Source organism: Eptatretus burgeri, chromosome 17, assembly GCF_056783735.1.
Source record: "Eptatretus burgeri isolate ZD-2024b chromosome 17, Ebu_testis_v1, whole genome shotgun sequence".
Classification (NCBI taxonomy): Eukaryota; Metazoa; Chordata; class Myxini; order Myxiniformes; family Myxinidae; genus Eptatretus; species Eptatretus burgeri.
Window position 1 is genome coordinate 13696980 of NC_140977.1, and position 23359 is coordinate 13720338.

Sequence of the window (23359 nt, forward strand, 5' to 3'; positions counted from 1 at the left end):
AAAAAACACCTCACAGCCATGTTGTTAAAAACACCTCACAGCCATTTTGTTAAAAACACCTCTCCGCCATGTTATTAAAAACACCTCACATACACGTTGCTAACAACACCTCTCCGCCATGTTATTAAAAACACCTCTCCGCCATGTTATAAAAAAACACCTCACAGCCTCGTTGTTAAAAACACCTCACCGTCATGTTATTAAAAAGACCTCACCGCCACGATATTCAAAACACCTCACCGCATTGTTATTAAAAACACCTCACCGCCCCGGTATTCAAAACACTTCACCGCCATGGTATTAAAAACACCTCACAACCATGTTGTTAAAAACACCTCTCCGCCATGTTATTAAAAACACCTCACAACCACGTTGTTAAAAACACCTCACCGTCATGTTATTAAAAACACGTCACCTCCACATTATAAAAAACACCTCACCCCCACCTTATTAAAAACACCTCACCGCCACGTTATTAAAAACACCTCTCCCCCACCTTATTAAAAACACCTCACCGCCATGTTATTAAAAACACCTCACAACCACGTTGTTAAAAACACCTCTCCGCCATGTTATAAAAACACCTCACAACCACGTTGTTAAAAACACCTCTCCGCCATGTTATTAAAAACACCTCTCCGCCATGTTATAAAAAACACCTCACATCCACGTTGTTAAAAACACCTCAGTCATGTTATTAAAAACACCTCACCGCCATGTTATTAAAAACACCTCACCGCCACGGTATTCAAAACACTTCACCGCCATGGTATTCAAAACACTTCACCGCCATCTTATTAAAAACACCTCACAGTCATGTTATTAAAAACACCTCACCGCCATGTTATTAAAAATACCTCACCGCCATGTTATTAAAAACACCTCACCGCCACGGTATTCAAAACACTTCACCGCCATGGTATTCAAAACACCTCACCACCATCTTATTAAAAACATCTCACCTCCACAGTATTAAAAACACCTCACCGCCATGTTTTTAAAAAGACCTCACCGCCACGGTATTCAAAACACTCCACCGCCATGGTATTCACAACACCTCACTGCCATGTTATTCAAAACACTTCACCGCCACGGTATTAAAAACACCTCACAACCACGTTGTTAAAAACACCTCACCGCCATGTTATTAAAAACACCTCACCGCCATGTTATTAAAAACACCTCACCGCCATGTTATTAAAAACACTTCACCGTCATGTTATTAAAAACACCTCACCGCCATGTTATTAAAGATACCTCACCGCCACGGTATTCAAAACACTTCACAGCCATGGTATTCAAAACACCTCACCGCCATTTTATTAAAAACACCTCACCGCCACGTTATTAAAAACACCTCACCACTTTGCCATGGAGACACAGGCTTTTTAAACTGAGGATAATGACTGTATGTGAGTTACTGTATTGTCATGATTTACACCAATCGTAATACAAACATTTATTTTGCACAAATTTATTTGTAATATTCGTGATATTACATTTTTAAAAGCAAATGAAATTGAATCAAAAAAATTTTCAACAAACACCGAGTACACGGGATCTTTTCAAAGTCTTCACTAAACCTATGACAGCCTCCACTGGCAGCTCATTTGGAGTGATATTCCCCAGAGTGCTTTTTAAGTTTTTAAATACTCAGTAAGGGTTTTCTTCATCATTCCTGTGGCTCCATCTATCACTGGTATAATTTCAAATTTCTTCATTTTCCACTTCCACTTGACCTCATTTTTCAGATCCTGGTATTTGGTCATTTTTCTAATTTCTGCAGCATTTAGTCCAAAGTAATTGGGAACTGAAACTCGATCAGCAATGCCAACTTTTCCTTTTTGTGTTTGAGCACTATCACCGAACGCAATGCTTTATTTGCAACTAGACGACCCGTGAACCCGTTGGGTTTCCGTTGTGACAGCGGTTGATGAAAAAATAATTTCAAGAAAAAAAAAAAGATAGCTCCAGCGAACTATACCGCTGAGGTTATTTGCATTGATCAAATACTCCCGAAGAATACTTTACTGAATCAGGAATTGATTTTTTAATATTTTTTTTCGTTGCCCGATTTGAACGAAACTTGATACTGCACATCGCAGGAGAATGGTGAGTAACGTGGCCCTAAAAGTTTTGCACTATTGTGTACCGCTTTGGCTGTATTTCAGGAACATACATACATACATACAAGGTGAGAGTTTTAGTAATATGTCGATGTCCACACTTTGTGGGATCATCTTGTCATACCTGAGCATTATATGTTCATTTGGATTGTGTTTCCATGATTGTTCTGGAAACAGAATGTTTACATCTGTGCAGTAATCCACATCTGTCGAGTCATCCACTGGCACATCCATCACCAGTGGATTAACTCTTCAGATGTTGTCATGTCTTTCTGTGTGCAACTGTTCTGACATGAGTTTTTTTTACATCTCGAAAGGAGGTGACTGGTACTTTGTTTCTCGCCCTCAAAATCTGCATTTATCTGATTGGCTCAATCCCACAATTTTCTTTAAGGCATTATCGATTGAGATGTTTGTTATTTTTGTACAAATGTGCATTTGGCACATTTGTCAAGAACAAACTCCATTTGGATGTCCTCCGAGTACCGCTTTACTAGTTTTGGTTGATCTGCCAATTTCTTATCATTTGAGGTGAAGAGTTTTAGATCATCAATGTACAGTAGATGTGTCACCTTTCTTGTTTCTTTGTCATTTTAATGGTGCATGTCAGATTGCATTTGTTTCCTTGTTTATTGATGAGGTTAGTCAGTGGGTCCAGAGCCAGACAAAAGAAGAGGGAGGAAAGGCTGTCACCTTGAAAGATACCACATCGTATCTTCACTCCTGGCATTTAAATCTTTCCTTCCAAGTAAGGCAGTGTCAGCATTGTGCTCCAAAGTGTCATTGCTTTCTCAATCAATGTAACTATTTGGGGATCAATTTTGTTTCCAGGACTTCCATGCATTGTATAATCCATGAACGTGGAACAACATCAAAGGCTTTTTGTAATCTATACAAGCTGCGGATAAGTTGGTTTGTCGGAGCTTGCAATTTTCGGGCATGGTTTTGTTTAACAATAAATGGTCCATTGTTCCATGGTATCCCCTTTTACATCCTTTCTGCTCTACCGCGAAAGGTCCTTGTTGAGGGAGGTGGTTGTAAATTGCATCGGAGATTATTCCTGTTAAAATTTGCATGTTTTTGTAAGGCATGTTATTGGCCTATATTTCTTGGGTAGATGGGTTTCTTCCGATTTCAGGATTAAAAGTGTTGTCTTCTGTGAACCATTCATCCATTGGCTGTTCCCCTTGGCCGAGTTCATTAAATGCTCAAGTGTCGTGAGGGTGGAGAGCATGTAGTTGCTTTATCCAGAAGTTTGGAATCCCATCCGGGCCTCGGCATTTGAAGTTTGGTGCTTTTGTGAGATGTTTTCTAATTTTCTCCTCATTGATTATAATTGGGTGAAGCCTGGCGTTGGCTTCGCAGTTAAGGTGGCTGTCTTGGGATCCTAGGGTCCTGAGTTTGAGCCCTGTTGGCTGCTGAATTAGCACCAGGAGGGGTTGACTCAATCTGCCATCCTTCCAAGTTCAGTAAAATGACCATCAGTATACTGGTAATAGGGGCACTGCATCATCAGCATCTCTCACCAATGATGCAACCAGCAGCAAAAGAGGGGGGGGGGAAGAGAGAGAAAGAGAGAGATGATTGGGTGCATTTCTGATAGATGTTGCTTTTTCTTTTCCAAGTGTCATATTCAATCTGCTTTCTTGTTGTGTTCTTTTTCGTCTTCAAGTATAAATTTTTCTACATCCTCCTTATTTCAGGGGAGTTGTCACATTTTGTTTCTGGTTCCCCAGCTCTTGGTAGAACTTTCTCGGGTTGTTTTCAAACTGTTGATTTCTTCTGCTGTTGGCCTCATCATAGTCCTTTTCTTTCCTTGCTATATGTTGTATCCGGAGGTCATTATGGCAGCTCATGGTTCAAGTCCCTTTTTTTCTATGTTATAATTTTCTTTTTTCTTTGTCTGATTCTTTTCATGAATTTTGGACTTCTGTTTCCCTTCATAAATTGTTCCAATTGTCCCGTTTCCAACCTCAGTTGGTCTCTCTGCTTCTCAAGTCTGTTTCCATGGCAGCTTTGTTTCTGGTCAGATTATCAGATCTATCTTTTTTGTGTGGTTGTTTACCTGTTATTTTCCCTTGGTCATATATGTAGTGCTGCTGCAAAACTCATCGTTTATTTCTCAGATTAGGTTATTTTGGGAGAATTTTAATGACTGCTTGGTTTATTCTCCTTATATCTTCAACCGTTTATTGTTGCTTATTTGGTGAAGATGTGGTTTTTGCTTGGGTGATAATTTTATTTCCTCTATTTTGTTAGCCAGCTCATCTTCTAACCTATGCTATTCGTTGCCAATGTTTTCTTCATTCTGTTGTTGTCCATTATTCTCCTTTTCATTGTGATCTATATCTGTTGCTCTCATTTGTTACCTCTGCCATCAAAGGTGAAGGAGGTTATTTTTTCACCCCTTTCTGTCTGTTTGTGTACAGGATATCTCAAAAAGTTGTGGACGGATCCGGATGAAATTTTGTGAACAGGTTTTGCGTGATAAGGACGAACTGATTAGATTTTGGTGAAGATCCGGATCAGACTACTCGAATTTTTAAGTGATTCTTCACCATTGAGAGATAGGGCCAAAAACGCTATATAGCAAGATATCTCAAAAAGTTGTGGATGGATTCTGATGGGACGAAATTTGGTGGCCATGTTTGGTGTGTGACAAGGAAGAATTGATTCAATTTTGGTGAACATCCAAATCCGGATCCAGATCTGACAATTTTTAAAGTGATTCTTCACCAATGAAAGATCGTGCTAAACCAATATGTAACACGATATCTCAAAAAGTTGTGTACGGATTCGGATAAAACGTGGTGGACACGTTGTGTGTGCGCAAAGGATGAATTGATTCGATTTTGGTGAAGATCTAAATCTGGATAGGAGAATTATTTAATTTTTAAAGTCATTCTTCACCATTGAGAGATAGGGCCAAAGATGATAGAAAGCATGATATTTCAAAAATGTATTGGGCCAGATATGTTCTCATGGATTAGGCATTGTGTAGTGGAGGTATGCACTCTACCGAGTGCCCTTCTAGTTTTATTTGTGAAGGTGCTATTTGATCTGAGTTAGTAACTTCAAGTAGATCCATCTCTCGGGGTATTGCTGCAGCATTTCCTTTTGTCATTCTCTGGTCCAGTTGTGGAGTTTTCAGTTTTGTTTCTTTAATTATACAATCTGTTGCCCAGTTTCTGTTTCTGTTAAATTTGAAATCTCATCTGTTTCTGTTTTCCTCTCTTGTTATATTTTCTGTGCAGCACCAGTAAGTTCTGTTGGTTGTTCCTTTTCTTTGGGAGTTTGTACTCTGGGAATCTCATACAAAACGTATGTCCCATCATTCCATTGTGGCTTTAGTGGAAGGTCACCATTTATCGGTTACCAGTCATTTCTTATTGCCTCGTCAGTTTGTTCATCTCTTATTCATAGTTCCTACTCCGTGAATATTTTCTGTTGGAGGATCTTTATTTCTTTGAGTTTCGTGTTGCCCTCTTTAAATTACCTTTCTCAGGGCATAATCTTCGGATTATCTGTTCCCAGGTGTTTGCACTTGCTTTCTTCAGACCTTTTCATCTGACATATTCCATAGTAACGTCCATATTTCCTTCTTTGTCCAAATTTCCCTTTTTATACTGATTCTCCTTGGGTCATCCGATTTATGTCTTCAATTGCTTGCTGTCTTGCTTTTTCAGTTATTTCCTTTATTCTTTCCTGGGTCAAGTATCTTTGGACCATTGAAGCAAGAGCAGTAAATCTTGTGAGTGGAACTCTTTCTGCATTGGCTGCCAGCTTTGTTTGTTTAAATTGGTTTATGAATCTTTCTCCTCTACCGCTCGACCCTCACGTTTCATGCGCAGAATATGCCTTGCAGTGGACGATGATTTCCTTCTCTTCGAAGCACCAGCTCTGTTCATGTAATCTTCTACAATTTGTCTGGAGCCTAGCACCTGTTGGTTGTGGAACAGGTGACACCTTTTTAGCTTTTGGCTTTGGTGTGGAGCACGGTCTTGTCGTGAAGCAGTCATTATCCTTTTCAGCACACATTCCGAGTACTCAGTGTGGCTGCACAGACTTAAGCATTAGCCGACGAGGGGTCTGTGTCCCTTTAGTCATTTTGTGTGACTGTCATCGTTTGGCATATTTTTGCTGCAGCCAGCAATATTGCTTTCCCCATGAGGCCGTAGGGCTTTGGCTGCTTCAAAGGGGTCACTGAGGGCTCTCAGAGGAGTTGTGCCAAGAAGATATATGCCAGGGTTGTGTGTCTTCCTGCTCGTTTTCTCCTCACTGGTTTACTTAATAGCTTGCCGTCACTTTGAATCGCTCACAGGGGAGATATCCACAACCAAGCTCACCATTGTGAATTCTCATGTGTGTTTTAAGGGTGGATGACTGATTAAACGATTTTCCACAAATTGTGCATTTGTATAGACGTTCTCCATTGTGAATTGTCATGTGCCTTTTAAGGTTGGATGACTGATTAAAAGATTTTCTACAAATTGAGCATTTGTATGGGCACTCACCATTGTGAATTCTCATGTGCTTTTTAAGAGTGGTTGACTGATTAAAAGATTTTTCACAAATTGAGCATTTGTATGGGCGCTCATCATTGTGAATTAACATGTGCCTGTTAAGATTGGATGACCAATTAAAAGATTTTCCACAAACTGTGCATTTATATGGGCGATCTCCATTGTGAATTATCATGTGCGTTTTAAGGGTGGTTGAACGATCAAAACATTTCCCACAATTTGTGCAGTCATATGGGCCTTCACCATTGTGAATTATCATGTGTGTTTTAAGGTGAGATGACTGATTAAAAGATTTTCCACAACTTGTGCATTCATAGGGGCGTTCTCCGTTGTGAATCGTCATGTGCCGTTTCAGGGTAGATAAACGATTAAAAGATTTTCCACAACGTGGGCATTTGTATGGGCGGTCTCCATTGTGAATTCTCAGGTGTATTTTAAAGCTTGATGAATGCAGAAAGGATTTTCCACAAGATGTACATTTGTATGAGGGCACACCGGTGTGAATTGTCATGTGTGATTGAAGGTTGGATGTCCGATTGAACAATTTTCCACAAATACTGCATTTGCATGGATGTTCAGCTTTCTTTTCTTTGTGAGCCTTGTGAAAATTATTCTCTGCAAACATTTCATGATTCGGTTTGTCTTGTTTGCAAAAAGTCCTCTTGCCCATTTCAGTTGGAGAGTCCTGCGGGCGTGTGTCTGACCCCTTTATACAAGTATGTGCAGCCTCCCTTGTAGATTCAGTGGATCCACCTGTAAATATAAAGTCACATGACCTGTTAAAAAAAAAATAAAAAGATTCTGTACAATACTCGTAATATTATTCTGACAAACATAACCAAGCATGTACATCTGTACTTGGTGTATTTCAAAAGTAAAAAATATTTTTGATGAATAAAATTAAGTGCTGTGAAAAAGTTTGGGTTTTCACCATGATATTCGTACTTTTGGGAAAATCATTTAATTATCAGTGATCTATAATAAAGGTGTGTGTGTGTGTGTGTGTGTGTGTGTGTGTGTGTGTGTGTGTGTGTGTGTGTGTGTGTGTGTGTGTTCTCATAAGGCTGAATATGGTTGAATTGTACTTCCACTAGGGCTTCAAAGTTCACAACTACCTCATGCTTTCCATTTCACTACCCATAAAATTATCTACATGTGAACCACAACCCAGTCAACTATGTTATCATCAGATTAGTTTCCTCCCTTCTCTCTTTTCTTCCTGTTCCTCCTTCCTTATGTGTTTCCAACTGTGGCCTCACTGCCCAATTGTCAGTTTGTTTCCTTTCTCTCTCTTACTCCTCTACCGTACTATTCCGCAAACCAAGATTATATATATATATATATATATATATATATATATATATATATATATATATATATATATATATATATATATATATATATATATATATATATATATATATATAAATATAAATATGGAAAATAAATCTATAAAAAGTGTGCAATTAAAGCTCACTTAGAATTGACAATAGCACAAATTTAGGATAACAGGATAAAACAAAGTACATTATTGTTGGTTAAAATATTTCGTCGAAAGATGAAAGGGATTATGGATGATTGACAAATTGATCGACCATCGTAGTTATTTCTTGAAGAAATGAAATCAAAACGTCAGAATTTTCTTTTCTTAACACCAGAGTTGATCATCAAAATGTAGAGGCATTGACAGAAACCTTCATTGGGATAACTCTTGAAGAAAGAAGTTTCAGAGTCATTTGGTTCTGGTCGATCCAGGTGGACATCAATGTCGTGCTCGGTTTTCACTTCCACTTTCACAAATAAATCTGGAAAAAGTAACTTTTATTAAATGAAAGCAGTCTTGTGCAGATACACAGGCAGTTTGTGTGTCATTCCATATTCTTCAAATAGCAAAATAATTATTGCATTGCATTTATTGATTTGAGTTCTTCTTTGAAAAGAGAAAACAAACCACTTCCCGACAGGAATAGCGTAGTGTCAAAGCATTGCAATTATCAAAGCATTAAATTTGGCATAAACTGCCTCGATGTTACGAGATGCTTCTTTCCCGACCACAACTTCAGTGGGAATTTTCCCACCATCCAGAATCAACCCAAAAAGAGAGGTTTTCTCCTCAACCTACATCTATTGGCAAATTACTTACAATTGCAATCCACCATGTGACTAGTTTTTTTTTTTTTGAAAAGTCAACCCTCATGTAAAACTAATTGAAAACGTGTGGCACATTAACAGATTGACAAATGCAGAGAATGGAATGAACAAACCAAAGCTAAAACATGTGACCATAAGATGAGTGGAGTAGAAAGGATGAAAAGAGTCAGCAAGTGGAGAAAAGCTCAGGAGTGGGTTTGGACAAAAAAAAAATCATGTGTTTATGAGCAAATGTATTGAAGGACTGGACTGGCAAGATATCCGAGAAGTAATGTTACACGCTTCCTCCGAGCACCGATGCGAGTGCACCAATTACCCGGAGGGGTAGCATGTCAGAAAACCTTCACAGACAATAATGTCCCATCTATTGTTTAACAGGTGAAACTAATGGATGACACATAACAGAATCATAGTTAATAAGTAATTTATTAATCTCTACTCTATGCCTTTCAAAAACGATTATCATTTAATAGCATGCCGCTCGACAAAATACTTTCATTTCCTCTCCCTGTCAAAGCTGGAGTGTCCCAAAGCAGTGCGTTGGGCATAGTACTATTCTTAATTAGCAACCCCTCTGACTCTCCAGAAAATCCTCGTTATCCCTTTGATGACTCCACCTTCTGCCGTGGCATCCCTCATCCTTCAGAGAGACAGGGAGCAGCCTCTTCCCTCTCTTTAGACATTAATAGAATCACAAGCTGCTGAAAAAAAACTTGAAACATGTCTTTCAATTCTGGCAAGTCTCACACTCCCACTCTCACTCTGTCTGTCGACAAGAACCATCTGGCAACCTCTCCCATATTCTTTCTTAACAATTCTCACGAAGAAGAAGAATCTCACGTCCCCGTTGACACATTATGTACTGTTATACACCTCGGACTTGGCCCTCAAGTGTCCACAACGGTGTATAGGAGGGAGTGAAGCGCCAACCCATTGCACACACATTATATACTGCAAGACACCTCGGACTTGGCCCTCGAGTGTCCACAATGGTGCATAGTAGGAGGGAGTGAAGCGCCAACCCATCGCTCCCATTGCACACACATTATATACTGTTATACACCTCGGACTTGGCCTTCGGGTGTCCACAACGGTGTATAGTAGGAGGGAGTGAAGCGCCAACCCATCGCTCCCATTGCACACACATTATATACTGTTATACACCTCGGACTTGGCCCTCGAGTGTCCACAACGGTGTATAGTAGGAGGGAGTGAAGTGCCAACCCATTGCTCCCATTACACACACACACACACACACACACACACACACACACACACACACACACACACACACACACACACACACACACACACACACACACACACATCAACAAACAAAAGTTAAGCCTTGACTATTCAGTTGAGGATTCGGTGTTTGGGGTTCATCTAAGAATGTCCCCCCTTGACACACATTATATACTGTTATACACCTTGGACTTGGCCCTCCAGTGTCCACAAAGGTGAATAGTAGGAGGGAGTGAAGGGACAACCCATTGCTCCCATGGGTATTATCTGCTTAGTTTTGTCTTTTGTAATTCCTGTGAATAAAATGAACCTAAAATCTCTTCCCCTTTGAAATCATATATCTTATAAGTCCAAGGAACCATATATATATATATATATATATATATACACACACACACACACACACACACACACACACACACACACACACACACACACACACACACACACACACACACACACACACACACACACACACACACACACACACACACACACACACACACACACACACACACACACACACACACACACACACACACACACACACACAAACACACAAACACACAAACACACAAACACACAAACACACACACACACGAGAACAAGTATTTGATACACTGCCGATTTTGCAGGTTTTCCCACTTACAAAGCACGTAGAGGTCTGTAATTTTTATCATAGGTACACCTCAACTGTAAAAGACCGAATCTAAAACAAAAATCCTGAAAATCACATTGTATGATTTTTAAATAATTAATTTGCATTTTATTGCATGAAATAAGTATTTGATACATCAGAAAAGCAGAACTTAATATTTGGTGCAGAAACCTTTGTTTGCAATTACAGAGATCAGACATTTCCTGTAGTTCTTAACCAGGTTTGCACAGACTGCAGCAGGGATTTTGGCCCACTCCTCCATACAGATCTTCTCCAGATCCTTCAGGTTTCGGGGTTGTCGCTGGGCAACACAGATGTTCAGCTCCCTCCAAAGATTTTCTATTGGGTTCAGGTCTGGAGACTGGCTAGGCCACTCCAGGACCTTGAGATGCTTCTTACGGAGCCACTCCTTAGTTGCCCTGGCTGAGTGTTTCGGGTCGTTGTCATGCTGGAAGACCCAGCCATGCCCCATCTTCAATGCTCTTGTTGAGGGAAGGAGGTTGTTGGCCAAGATCTCGCGATACATGGCCCCATCCATCCTCCCCTCAATACGGTACAGTCGTCATGTCCCCTTTGCAGAAAAGCATCCCCAAGGAATGATGTTTCCACCTCCATGCTTCACGGTTGGGATGGTGTTCTTGGGGTTGTACTCATCCTTCTTCTTCCTCCAAACATGGCGAGTGGAGTTGAAACCAAAAAACTCTATTTTGGTCTCATCAGACCACATGACCTTCTCCCATTCCTCCTCTGGATCATCCAGATGGTCATTGGCAAACTTCAGACGGGCCTGGACATGCACTGGCTTTAGCAGAGGGACCTTGCGTGCGCTGCAGGATTTTAATCCATGACGGCGTAGTGTGTTACTTATGCTTTTCTTTGATACTGTGGTCCCAGCTCTCTTCAGGTCATTGACCAGGTCCTGTCGTGTAGTTCTGGGCTGATGCCTCACCTTTCTCATGATTATTGAGGCTCCACGAGGTGAGATCTTGCATGGAGCCCCAGACCGAGGGAGATTGACTGTTATCTTGAACTTCTTCCATTTTCTAATAATTGCGCCAACAGTTGTTGCCTTCTCACCAAGCTGCTTGCCTATTATCCTGTAGCCCATCCCAGCCTTGTGCAAGTCTACAATTTTGTCCCTGATGTCCTTCGACAGCTCTCTGGTCTTGCCCATTGTGGAGAGGTTGGAGTCTGATTGGTTGAGTGTGGACAGCTGTCTTTTATGCAGATAACGAGTTCAAACAGGTGCAGTTAATACAGGTCATGAGTGGAGAATGGGAGGGCTTCTTAAAGACAAAACTAACAGGTCTCTGAGAGCCAGAATTCTTACTGGTTGGAAGGTGATCAAATACTTATTTCATGCAATAAAATGCAAATTAATTATTTTAAAATCATACAATGTGATTTTCAGGATTTTTGTTTTAGATTCCGTCTTTCACAGTTGAAGTGTACCTTTGATAAAAATTACAGATCTCTACGTGCTTTGTAAGTGGGAAAACCTGCAAAATCGGCAGTGTATCAAATACTTGTTCTCCCCACTGTATATTACATAAACAATTTTTAAAAGTTCGTTCGTCCATCATTTAATATAACCTTTTTCAAAATGAGATTTCCACCGATATATTCTTACGATATCACCAACTTTGAACTTAGGTTTTCTGACATTAATCTCTTTTTCATATTTTAATTTTGTAAATGTTTCTGATGGTTTCATATTCGTTGACGTGTGAATCATGTCATTACACTTATCCACAATATCCTGAATAAAAGATGACCATTGTTGTGAACCGAGTTGTGTGAATTTTTTATATAGTCTCTCTTTTAAGGTACGATTAAAACGTTCAACAACAACGGCCTTCCCTTCATTGAAGGTACTGTATAATGTAATACTGTTATTTTTTAGAAAATTCATAAATGTCTTGTAATAAAAAAAACTCTCTACCCTCATCAGTCCACAATTTTTTTGGGTTTTCTCTTACTTTTAGTAAATATCTGTTGAAAGGCTAACATAAGAGTATTACTTGTTTTGTTTTTTAAAGGGACAACCCATGCGTATCTACTCCTCAAATCAATAACGGTTAAAGCATACTTTTACCCCTTATCATTATTGAGTTCAATCAAATCAGCGGACCAGATATAATCAACTTCCTTGGAATAAACCTTTCTTCTCTGAAACTTTGTGAATATTGGTTTATGTAATTGATCAGCGAATTGCTCTTCAATCTTCATGACATCATTAGAGCCTATAAGTTTTTTGAATTCCCAAGTCCAAGTTTCAATTTAACACTGATAATCTTCCTCACGATGAACCGATCAACTTTTTCTCTCAAGGTTGGATTTTGTATCAAAGACAAATTATACAACCTTTCTCTATCGGCTTCATGCTTTTCTTCTAAAGTTGTGGTATTCCCCTAATCAATATCGTGCCTCATGCACACTTCATCAACCCTATTGATGGGTTTACTCCATGCTTTTGGATTATCTGCCTCATCTAATCTTTTATGCAAGTTTGTGCCTGGACCACAGAAAGAATACCTTGGTAGATGTAATTCCCCTGGTATTCCAGTACAGTAGCTGTAAATTTACTTCCTGATAAAAACTTTTGGATATCTCCTCTGAGTTTGTGTTTGGAGATAAATTGATTTTTTTTTTGAACCACACACCGAACATATACCTTTTTGTTTAACCCTGTTATTTTTACTTTTAAAATATGAGATATTTCTGGTACAAGTTTTCTTTTTACATTTGAGACAATAACTCATTTATTTATGATAAAAATTCCGAACAGAGTGCAAAAACCTTTTTAGTTAAAAACATGCACATTTGAATCTTAATTTTTAAAACGTAAAGAATCATGAGAAATGCCTTCACTCTCTCCTCCATTTATTTAAGAAAGAAAGAAATAAATAAATAAATAAATAAATAAACTTTAATTAACATCAATATCCTCTCCATGAAAACGATGTCAACAGTCTTGTCAAAAATACTGCTAATCGACTTGTCAATTCTTTGTTTTCCTCCTCGGTGGGTCGAGTTATTTTCTGTAATACCACCAATCTTTTTTTAATCTCACTGGTTTCCATATTTATTCATTCTCGCTCTTTCCTCCCTCTCCTCCTTCTTTCTCTTCTCTCTCTCCTGCTTCCTCGTCCCTTGAATCGCTTACATTCCATAGAATATCATACATATATTCATCAGGATTTCTTGTTATTCCTGTATCCAAAATAAATTTTTTTACAACAGGAAACCAATAAAATTTCTTTTGAATTTCTAAAAGAGCCTTACGTTTTCTTAACTTTATATTTTTTTCATTATCTAACATTCTAATTAAATCTAAAGTTGTCGGTTTATCAACATCAGCATAATGCCAATCTTTTATTTAAAATACCTCATTCTTATGTTGTGGAACATATTTATTAAAATACCGAATACCCTTTTCTTGAAGGTATGCTTGGACACAGAAATGATATTATTCTTGAAGCCTTCTTGCCGTCATTTATGTATTAGAAATATATGTTAGAATAATATTATAACAAGAAACACCTCCCCATCTTCCCATCGTTAAATCATTTTGAATTTCCTAACTTATGATACAAAATCCTGTTTTTTTCTGTTTTCATGATATAAACTTGGACAAAACCATTATAATATTTACCCTTATTAAATTTTCATTTGTTGTTTACTAATCATGCTTCCACAAAACTCATTCTCGGCAACAAGTGGATAATATTCTTCCTTACGAGACTGATTTAATTGTTCCAGGTCTTTGAGGTCAATTTTAAATGACCAATTATACCCTAAATCATTCATATCATACCCCCATTGTTCTATTCTCATACAAACGAAACGCCCTTCTTTATAAAAATTTATATAAATTCGAACTGTGAATTCTGTATGACCTGGAGATAAAATCAACACTTCTGTATCTTTGGAATACACGGCCGTTTTATTTAAGGATATATATTATGATAAATCACTTAATCTCACCAAGTCATTCGCGTCAGTCGGGGTTGGATAATTTTTTAATTTATAAGCATTTTTCATATTAATATTTTTGGTTATATTATATTTATGTCGTTCAGCCTGTGCCTTTGTGTAATAATTTGATAAATTAATATCCAGTTCTTGGGATACACCAAAGATAGAACCATCTTTACCAACATAAGTCATTTATATTAGATTCAAAATAATGTCATAAAATTTTTTATTTTTGTTGAGTTGAAATAACACATATAGACATAATTGACCACAACACTTGGAATTTAATTATTGGACTTGAAATGTTTGATAAACACCATTCTGTAAGAATGTTATGATTTAGCAGGTGGTGGAAGACCAAAACTATCAAAATAATATTTGTCTTGATTATTAAAAATACAAACAAATCTTTGTATGTTTAGGCACGTTTGTTAATTCATCTCATACAAATATCCACATGATGAATTTTTAATTTCTTACAATATTTGACAAGTTGTAAATTTGATGTTGTATTCTTTCCAAATTCTTTAAACCACTCATCAATGCTCATTAATTTATGAGAAAGATAGAATCCATTACCCCTTTTAGATAATTTTACACATGCTTGTGTGATAGAAGAAAGCAGATCTCCAACTAACAATCTCACTTTATCAGGCAGACCCTCAAGTTTTTCAGCAAAATGTACAACTACACCACTTCCACTAATTTGTTTCTCCAACTCTTTGTTATGTCTTTCAAATTATTTTTGAGCCCGGAGTTGAGCCTTCTTTTCGTTGGCAGTTTTCACCGCTGTTGAAATACCACCCGTCAATGCTCCAACCGCACTTAAACCAGTAAATAAAAGAATTAGAAATGGGAGAAATCCTCCACTAGTCTCTCTTATTGAATATTTTTTCAACATTGGTTTTGTCATTTTAAGTGAGCCAGTATCGTTCAAGATTTTAACCTGTTTTCTTGTGAGCAAAACATCAATTCTTACTGCTCCTTTTCTCTGCATTGTATAAACGTTAATCGTACAAGGCTTTTGATTTTGAACACAAGATGATAGTTTATGAAGATTGATTTGATTAACATATACCCCAGTTGGGACTTTGCCACTCATTTATTTCACAAAAAATTATGAGAGACGAATCATAACACCATAATCTGTATTAATCTGCAATTCTGTTTCTTCCAAAAGCAAACAATATGCATCAACTTCATCACTCTCTCCTCTTTCAATGTATAGGGAAGTATCCACTCGATTAGACTTTATAGTTTCCTTTTGAGCAGTCAGGTCAAACGCATAGATTGTATACAAACTTTTAAATGCTGTCACATCCAAAATAGGTTCTTTATTTCCATTACTTTCACACACCTTTTGGTAAGACTTGTATGCTTCAGCATAATCATTTTTTTCCCAATTAATTTCCAATCTATCTCGTGGATAAAATGTTCCATTGAGAGAAACACGAAGTTGTTTCACCATAGCATTATCACTCAATGCATTATTCTTATCAGGAGCAGTATCGCCATCTGGTTTTTAAAAAAATGATCCACAGATATCGTGGCTTTCCTTCCAGAACACCCAAATTCCACGTGCAAGTGGTTTGGTTTCGTTTAACGTGTTGACATCTTCTTTTGGAGGTATGATACACTGAGTGGTTTCTTTGAGTTCAATCTTCTATTCAACATCTCTTCAGTTTTAAGATTAGGAGTATATTCACGAATATACCAACTCATTTCATCAATTACAAATTTATTCTGATCACCAAAGCACTGACAACACCAAAAAGTAATCTATTTTCATTATCATTCCTTTGTAATTGAAATCTAATTTAAAGACCATACAGAACTTTATCATGATTACAAAATCCAAATATACCTTTAAGAGGAACTGCCACAGTAAAACTATTAACTGCTTTTGTATCATCAGTATATGTTCCTTTCCTTTGAGTATATCCAGGGTCTGCAGTTGTTCCCATTGACATATCAGGAATAAAACCTTCGACAGCCCCCGTTCCCATTCTATCATTGAATGTATATAGTGTAAATTTCATCATTTCAGAGACAGCAGAGACATAATCAACAGCTTCAACTTCTTGTGTTCCAATGTACAAACGAACACTATCAAACATTTTCCAGAAGAAATCATTTACGAGTGTAGTGTTTGTGTTATTCCCAGCCTAAGTGAATTTAAATTTACACAACAAGAAACTTTCAGAGCGATTCAAATCGATTTGTTGATTATATATTTCAAAACTTTTTGTACCATTTGCATTCCTATCCAGTCTGTTCCAGTTATTGCATTTACCTTGAAGTAATCTTTTTTTAGTGGAGTTTGAGATGATAATAGTATCATCCAAATCATAGATACTATCAATTGCTTCCATACTTGTATTTATTTATGAAAAAAGATGTTAAAACTTTTGAAACCCTGATGCAAGTATTCAAATTATTTTCTGTCGTTCTTGAGGAGACAACTGAGTTTTGCCTTTTTTAATCTCTTTTATTGCTTGTGATTTATGAGATTCCTTTGGGGCATCTTTAATACTCTTTATCACCTGCTACATTTCCCACAGCAGAAGCAGTTGAACCAATTAGGTCTTTAATGGGTATCGGTTCAACTATTCTTAAACATAGAGTATCAATTATCTCATCTCGTCTAAATTGATGTCCGACACCCCTTTGTCTCTGAGGTTTATAGTATCCTCCACCAAGATACATACCTTCAACCTTGTAGTATGGGGAAAGGAACATCCCATCCCCTGTAATTATTGTATATTTTCCCAACTCGTGTTTCCTCACAATAACCATCATATTTATTTAATGGAAAACTTCACGTCGGTGAATTCTGATGGATATAATTTCTCCATTAAAAGAAATCATACGATTATCTTGTTCAGTTATCCTAAAATTTACTCTGTATATTATTCCAAGAGATCGATGGCTTTAATCAGAATTTTGGGTAAGGATGGTTTGACAGGCCTACCCCAAGTAAAAAAGGGTGCTGAATCCAAAAAAAGCAGTCTTATTGACCCTACTCAAGACAAAATGACCATTTTCTCATGTGAATTCTCATGGATATAACTTCCCCATTAAAATAAACCATACGATTATCTTGATCGGTTATCCTAAAATTTACTCTGTGTATGTTTTTTCCTGACACAGGGAGAAAAATCAAATTTTTGGGTTCCATATTGAATTTATAACCAATTGGGGTTGAGTATGCACTGAATGAAAATATTGTATTAGTTTTCATTCCATCATTATAAGCACCATCAATCAAATCACAGTGAATTAATACCAAATTTATTCCTGAGGATATTTGAATGACATTATCACTGTAAAACGTCCCATTCGTTTCAATCTTTTTTGAGGAGAAACCCAATAACTCTCTAAATGAATTTTCAATTGTGAAATCAACCTTGTAGTTATTTTTAAGTTTAATCGTTCATTTTGAAGTATGTTTTTGAATGTCTATAACAATATTTTTTGGTTCATCACCCTGTTCTTTCATAAGACGAGCAATTTCGGAAGATATTTGCGAAATCTCATATGCTCCGGGTGAGAATGTTATCGTTTTTTATCCACTTCCCGGATTCTAACTAAACTTGTCATTTTTATCAGTTATATTAAATGAGGTATTAAAAGTTTCCATGGACAATAAAGATGCCTCATATTCTTTTGTTGGGTAAAGTTGTAGTGGGTATGGGAATGAAGATGTGCGGTCGATTGTTGTGAAATTAAAACTCAATATTATGCTTCTCATCATATTAAATACGAGATAAAATGTCTTCATATTGAAATTTATTAATTATTTTCATGTTCATCAACTATTCTAAAATGGCTGATGCTTCATTAAAACAATTGTTATTTCCAGCTTTCTTACAACCTAACAACAACAGTCTATTAACAAATTGCGATGGGTCATTTGGAAGAAAACTAATACCTGAACCAAGGATACTTAAAGCATGAATAGTGTGTTTCTCCTTCTCATTTTTCAGACTTTTATACCAGAAATACTAACCCTATAATTAAGAGTGTTCTGTAGATCAATACATACTCTATCATCATTATTTTTCATATCCAATAGTTTATCAATATACTTGGATGCATCCCTCACAGTTGAAGCTTGTCTTCCATATTTTGTGAGAAGAAACATTAATCTCGGAGTTAGTTTAACAGAGGGTTGAGCAGAACCCAAGAACTTTAATTCATCATTACGTATCAATACCCTTTCTTGAAAAAGGTGAAATATTGCTGGTCGATCTGTTGGAACGAGTGCTGCTTTGGTTTTTGATTCCGCTGAATATTCATTGTTTTGAAGAGCATTCACAATATAATCAGGGGGTCGATTAATCTCTTCCAGTTGTTGAAATAAACCTTCATCATTATATTCTAATTCTCCTAAATGCTCTAATTCTTCCTCAGTCATTTGATCAAAATCTTTCAACATTTGAAGTTTTTTAGGAGTATATTCTACTGTGGGAACTGTGGAAACATGTTTAATTTTTTTCTTGGGAAGTTTTTAAAAGTGGTTTAAAAATTTTCTCATTTCCTTTCAAATGCATCTTCGCCCGTTAGTTTCTGTCCGCGTTTCTTCTTTATGTCTTCCTCTTGTTTTACAACTTTTGAAACCAACTCTTTATGTTCCTTAAATCTTCTTGCTCTTTCTTTCGCATCCATTTATTTATTGGAAAATATCATATAATATCTCATCTTGTTTCGCAACAATATACATATATATTTTTCAGTCATGTCATCCCCAAATTCCTTTTTACTGCATAATGTAGAGCAATTGTCTCTCCAAAAATTGTTTATATCTATTGAATATAACTTGAATAAAATTAAAGTATTAGCATTGTTTCTGATATAAGGATGAGGAAGTTGAAAGTATGATTGACAAAGATAAATACAATTACAAGACGAATGTCTCCCTCTTGTGTAGTAGCTGTCCATTACCGTTTGGTTTCTCCCATGAACACAATCATCAAAGATAACGAGGTTCTTTTTAGATTTATCCAAATCTTGGGGAGACGGAACATCATCCGTATTATCACTAAGAATACAAGTTATCGGTTTTGGTTTCTTTTTATATCTCTGTGTATCACAAAATAGTTGAATTATATCTTCAATGTTATAATCATTTAGGTTTTTTTGAAGTTTAAATGAACCGATTATATCTTTTTTGAAGACCAGCATTAAAACCTTGTGAGAGTAGTTGATACTCTGGTTGAAAACTCGACTTTGTGAAAATTATTAGATTATCATAATCTAAAAAGTTGGGAGTCAGGAGCATCTTCAAAAGTAAGCAGGTTTTTCCACATCCGCTTGAACCAACTACGAGACATCTTAATGAATTTGGAAGATTTTTATGATTGTTAAATTTTATCTTATTTTCCCAAATGGGTAAAAAAAATCATTCATTTATATATTTGGAAAACAGGTTATTTAATTTATTGTTGGCTATTTTAGAAACTCTATATTTTATCTGAAGTTCAGGTTTAATTTCAAGATAATCCATTATTTTATTTATGCAATATCTCGTGTTGATATTTCCCTGAAAATCACATCCATGAATAATATACAACAACAATCCTTTGAACATTTCTCGAATACGTTCAGTTTCTTCCCTTGTAAGGAAAGGTGTGTTATCACCCTCATACTTTACATTCATTTCTCTAATCAATCTTGTCAAGTAATTCATTTTTGGTGTAAATCTAAAAGAATTATTTTCCTTTTTAAATTTTTTATCATTAATTTGAAGATAATCACAAAATATACATTGTTTATAGGCTTTTGACTCTGTGTTTAATCCCCGTCTTTCACACGCAGGAAAATTCTCAAATTTGTCATATGGAGAATCAGGGAAGTCTATCATATTTATAAAGTAAAACTTGACTTAAACTGAAATTCATCTTCGATATCATCTTCAATACTTTCAGAATCATCTATAAAACTACTTTCATAACCATCGTTTGAACACAAACTCTCAGTATCATAATCACTCTCATAATCTTCAGTTAAATATTGACTCATATTTAATTAGTAGAAAAAAACATTACCATCGATATCTATATACTTTTTTTCATTAACAGATTCAACTGCTACATTTTTTATATTAAAGGTAATTTTAAAATGATCCTAAACTACTATTGAACGAAATGTCATTTCACCTGATATACTAACATCTTTGATTTCATCAGGTTTTACATCTTTAGGGTTGTTGAAAAAAATACAAATTTCTCCTTGCATATTACAGATAGTCTTATCTTTTCTTTCTCAAGCTTCATCCATAATGTTTTTATTTTTTGATACTTTTTCTTGTTTCATTGCTTTTTCTAGTTTTGAATATATTACCAGAAGGAGAGGAGAAACTTTTGTCGGAGATACTTTAATTGATGTTCTTCCAGGGACACTAAAAGCCCTTCCACTGAAGGAAATTGAAGAACTCATCTTATCCACCATAATTGTTTTTATCCAATCGTTGTTATATTTATCTTTGTTCAATTTTACATCCTTGACATATTTCTCAGTGTCTTTTACAAATGAAGAGATTGATTGAAACTTGTCTTTTGTGTCTTGAAACATTGTATTTATAAAGTGAAAAAAGTTGGAGGATAAAATGGTTTTAAGCACAGATTCACCTATAAATTAAACGAAATTTTCATCAACAAAATTTTAGTTTAAGCAAAGTTTTATGATATAAATATGGTGAATACAACGTACTGCAATGTTTGTAATCACAAATATAAATATTATAAAAAACACCTTCAAACCAAACACACATTTAATCTATTTCATCAAATATCTCCTCTTGAGTTGGAAAGAAAACATTGTGATATCTGCTTAAAGGATGTTTGGAAGAGTAGTTATAATAGACATCTTCAATCACAAAAACACAAGAAAAATGAGTTTTAAGTAAAGGGAGACTATTATATTGAAAACACTGATGGGGCATTTAAAAATAAGGATTTTTCAATTTGGAGAACCCGGTCCATCATCAATAGCTGAAACAATTGAAATAGTGAAACCTGATGTTGAAAAAGTTATTATAAAGACATTAAAAGAAATGAAAACTTTAAAGTTGTATATGGGAGTGAAAATGAATATGAAAAGACAAGATGAAGAACAAATTCCTTATATGAGAACAGATCTTCATTTTATAACATGATTTCAAGATTTTTTGAATCGTGGGGTTTATGAAGAACTATCAAGACAAGAGGAGGATGTTGATAATACAGTGATAGGAAGTGGATTTAATATTTTTTTTAAATCATCATTTTAGATATACACATTCTAAAATCAGACCCTCTTAAAGCTTCTTCTTATATTGAATTACCAAAAGAAATAAAACTAAAGAAGGCAGTTGTTAATATTAAGAACAATGATAATAATAAATGTTTTCTCTGGTCTGTTCTTGCTCACTTACATTCACCAAAATGTAATTCAGAAAAAGTAAAACAATATATGAAATATGAGAATACCTTGGAAATTTAAGATTTTAAATTCCCAATGCCACTAACAGATATTCCTAAATTTGAGAAAAAGAATAATCTTTCTATTAATGTATATGGATTAACTAGAGAGAATAAAGTTGAGGTATTAAAAATTTCAAACAACTCTAAAAATGAAGAAACACACATTGATCTTTTATATTTTAGTGTTGGAAAGAATTCACATTATACATACATGAATAATTTATCAAGATTAATCTCTTCTCAGGTATTCAGAACAGCAAACAAAATATATCCTTGTAAGCGATGTCTTAATTCATTTCATACAAAAGAACGATTAGAACAACATTCAAAATATTGTAGTAATCATAAATCAGCTGGAATTACAATGCCTAAACCTGGTGAAAAGATTTCTTTTGAAGATTATAATAAATCTATCATGCACCCATTTGTGATATACGCCGATTTTGAATGTATCCTTAAAAAGATAAATACTGCTTCTCCGAATACAAATAAATATCAAAAACATATTCCTTGTGGTTTCTGTTATTATATCAAATCATCTGTTGGAGAAAAGTATAATAAACTTGAACATTATAGTGGAAAAAGTAAAGACATTCAAAGTAAAGAGAAAAGCTTCACAAGAGTTTGTAAAACGATTAGAAAAGGATTGTATTAGACTAACTACATTAATGAAAGAAACAAATTAACCGATGAAATTAACCGAAGAAGAAAAATTAGAATTTTGAAAGAACAATATCTGTCATATTTGTGAGGAGGAAATTGAGGAGTCTAAAGTTAGGGATCATTGTCATCTTCCTGGTAAATTTAGAGGTCCCACTCATTCCTGTTGTTATCTTAATTTTAAATTACCTTCTTTTATTCCAGTCTTTCTTCACAACAGCACCAACTATGATACACATCTATTTATAAATGAACTTTCAAAATCACCAGGGAATATTTCTGCCATAACAAACACAAATCAAAAGTATATTTCATTTGCAAAAATGATATTCACAAAACCTTTAACTCTTATTAGGTTTTAGATTCTTACGAGTCTCTGGGAACACCACTAGCCAACCAAGCATCAAATCTAAGCTCCACAGGCTCTTTTCCAAATCATAATTCATTCTTTCCAAAAGAGGAAATTCAGATTAAAGAGAGAATTCAAAGTAAAGAGGAAATTCCAATTAATGAGGAAATCAATGAAGAAATTCTAACTAGAGATTAAATTCTAAT

The 23359-nt window shown here is 35.7% G+C and overlaps 1 protein-coding gene across 1 annotated transcript in view; it reads right to left on the minus strand.

The window, feature by feature from the left end:
- Window positions 1–1297: 1297 nt before the first annotated feature.
- LOC147009353 (uncharacterized) overlaps window positions 1298–23359 on the minus strand; it is an 82928-nt gene continuing 60866 nt past the window's right edge. The window contains exons 4-5 of the mRNA XM_085861181.1: window positions 8344–8454; window positions 1298–7402 (exon numbers count right to left, since the gene is read on the minus strand). Coding sequence (XP_085717307.1) covers window positions 6414–7402; window positions 8344–8454 — 1100 coding nt within the window. The 3' untranslated portion in view covers window positions 1298–6413. The remainder of the gene's footprint in view (window positions 7403–8343; window positions 8455–23359) is intronic.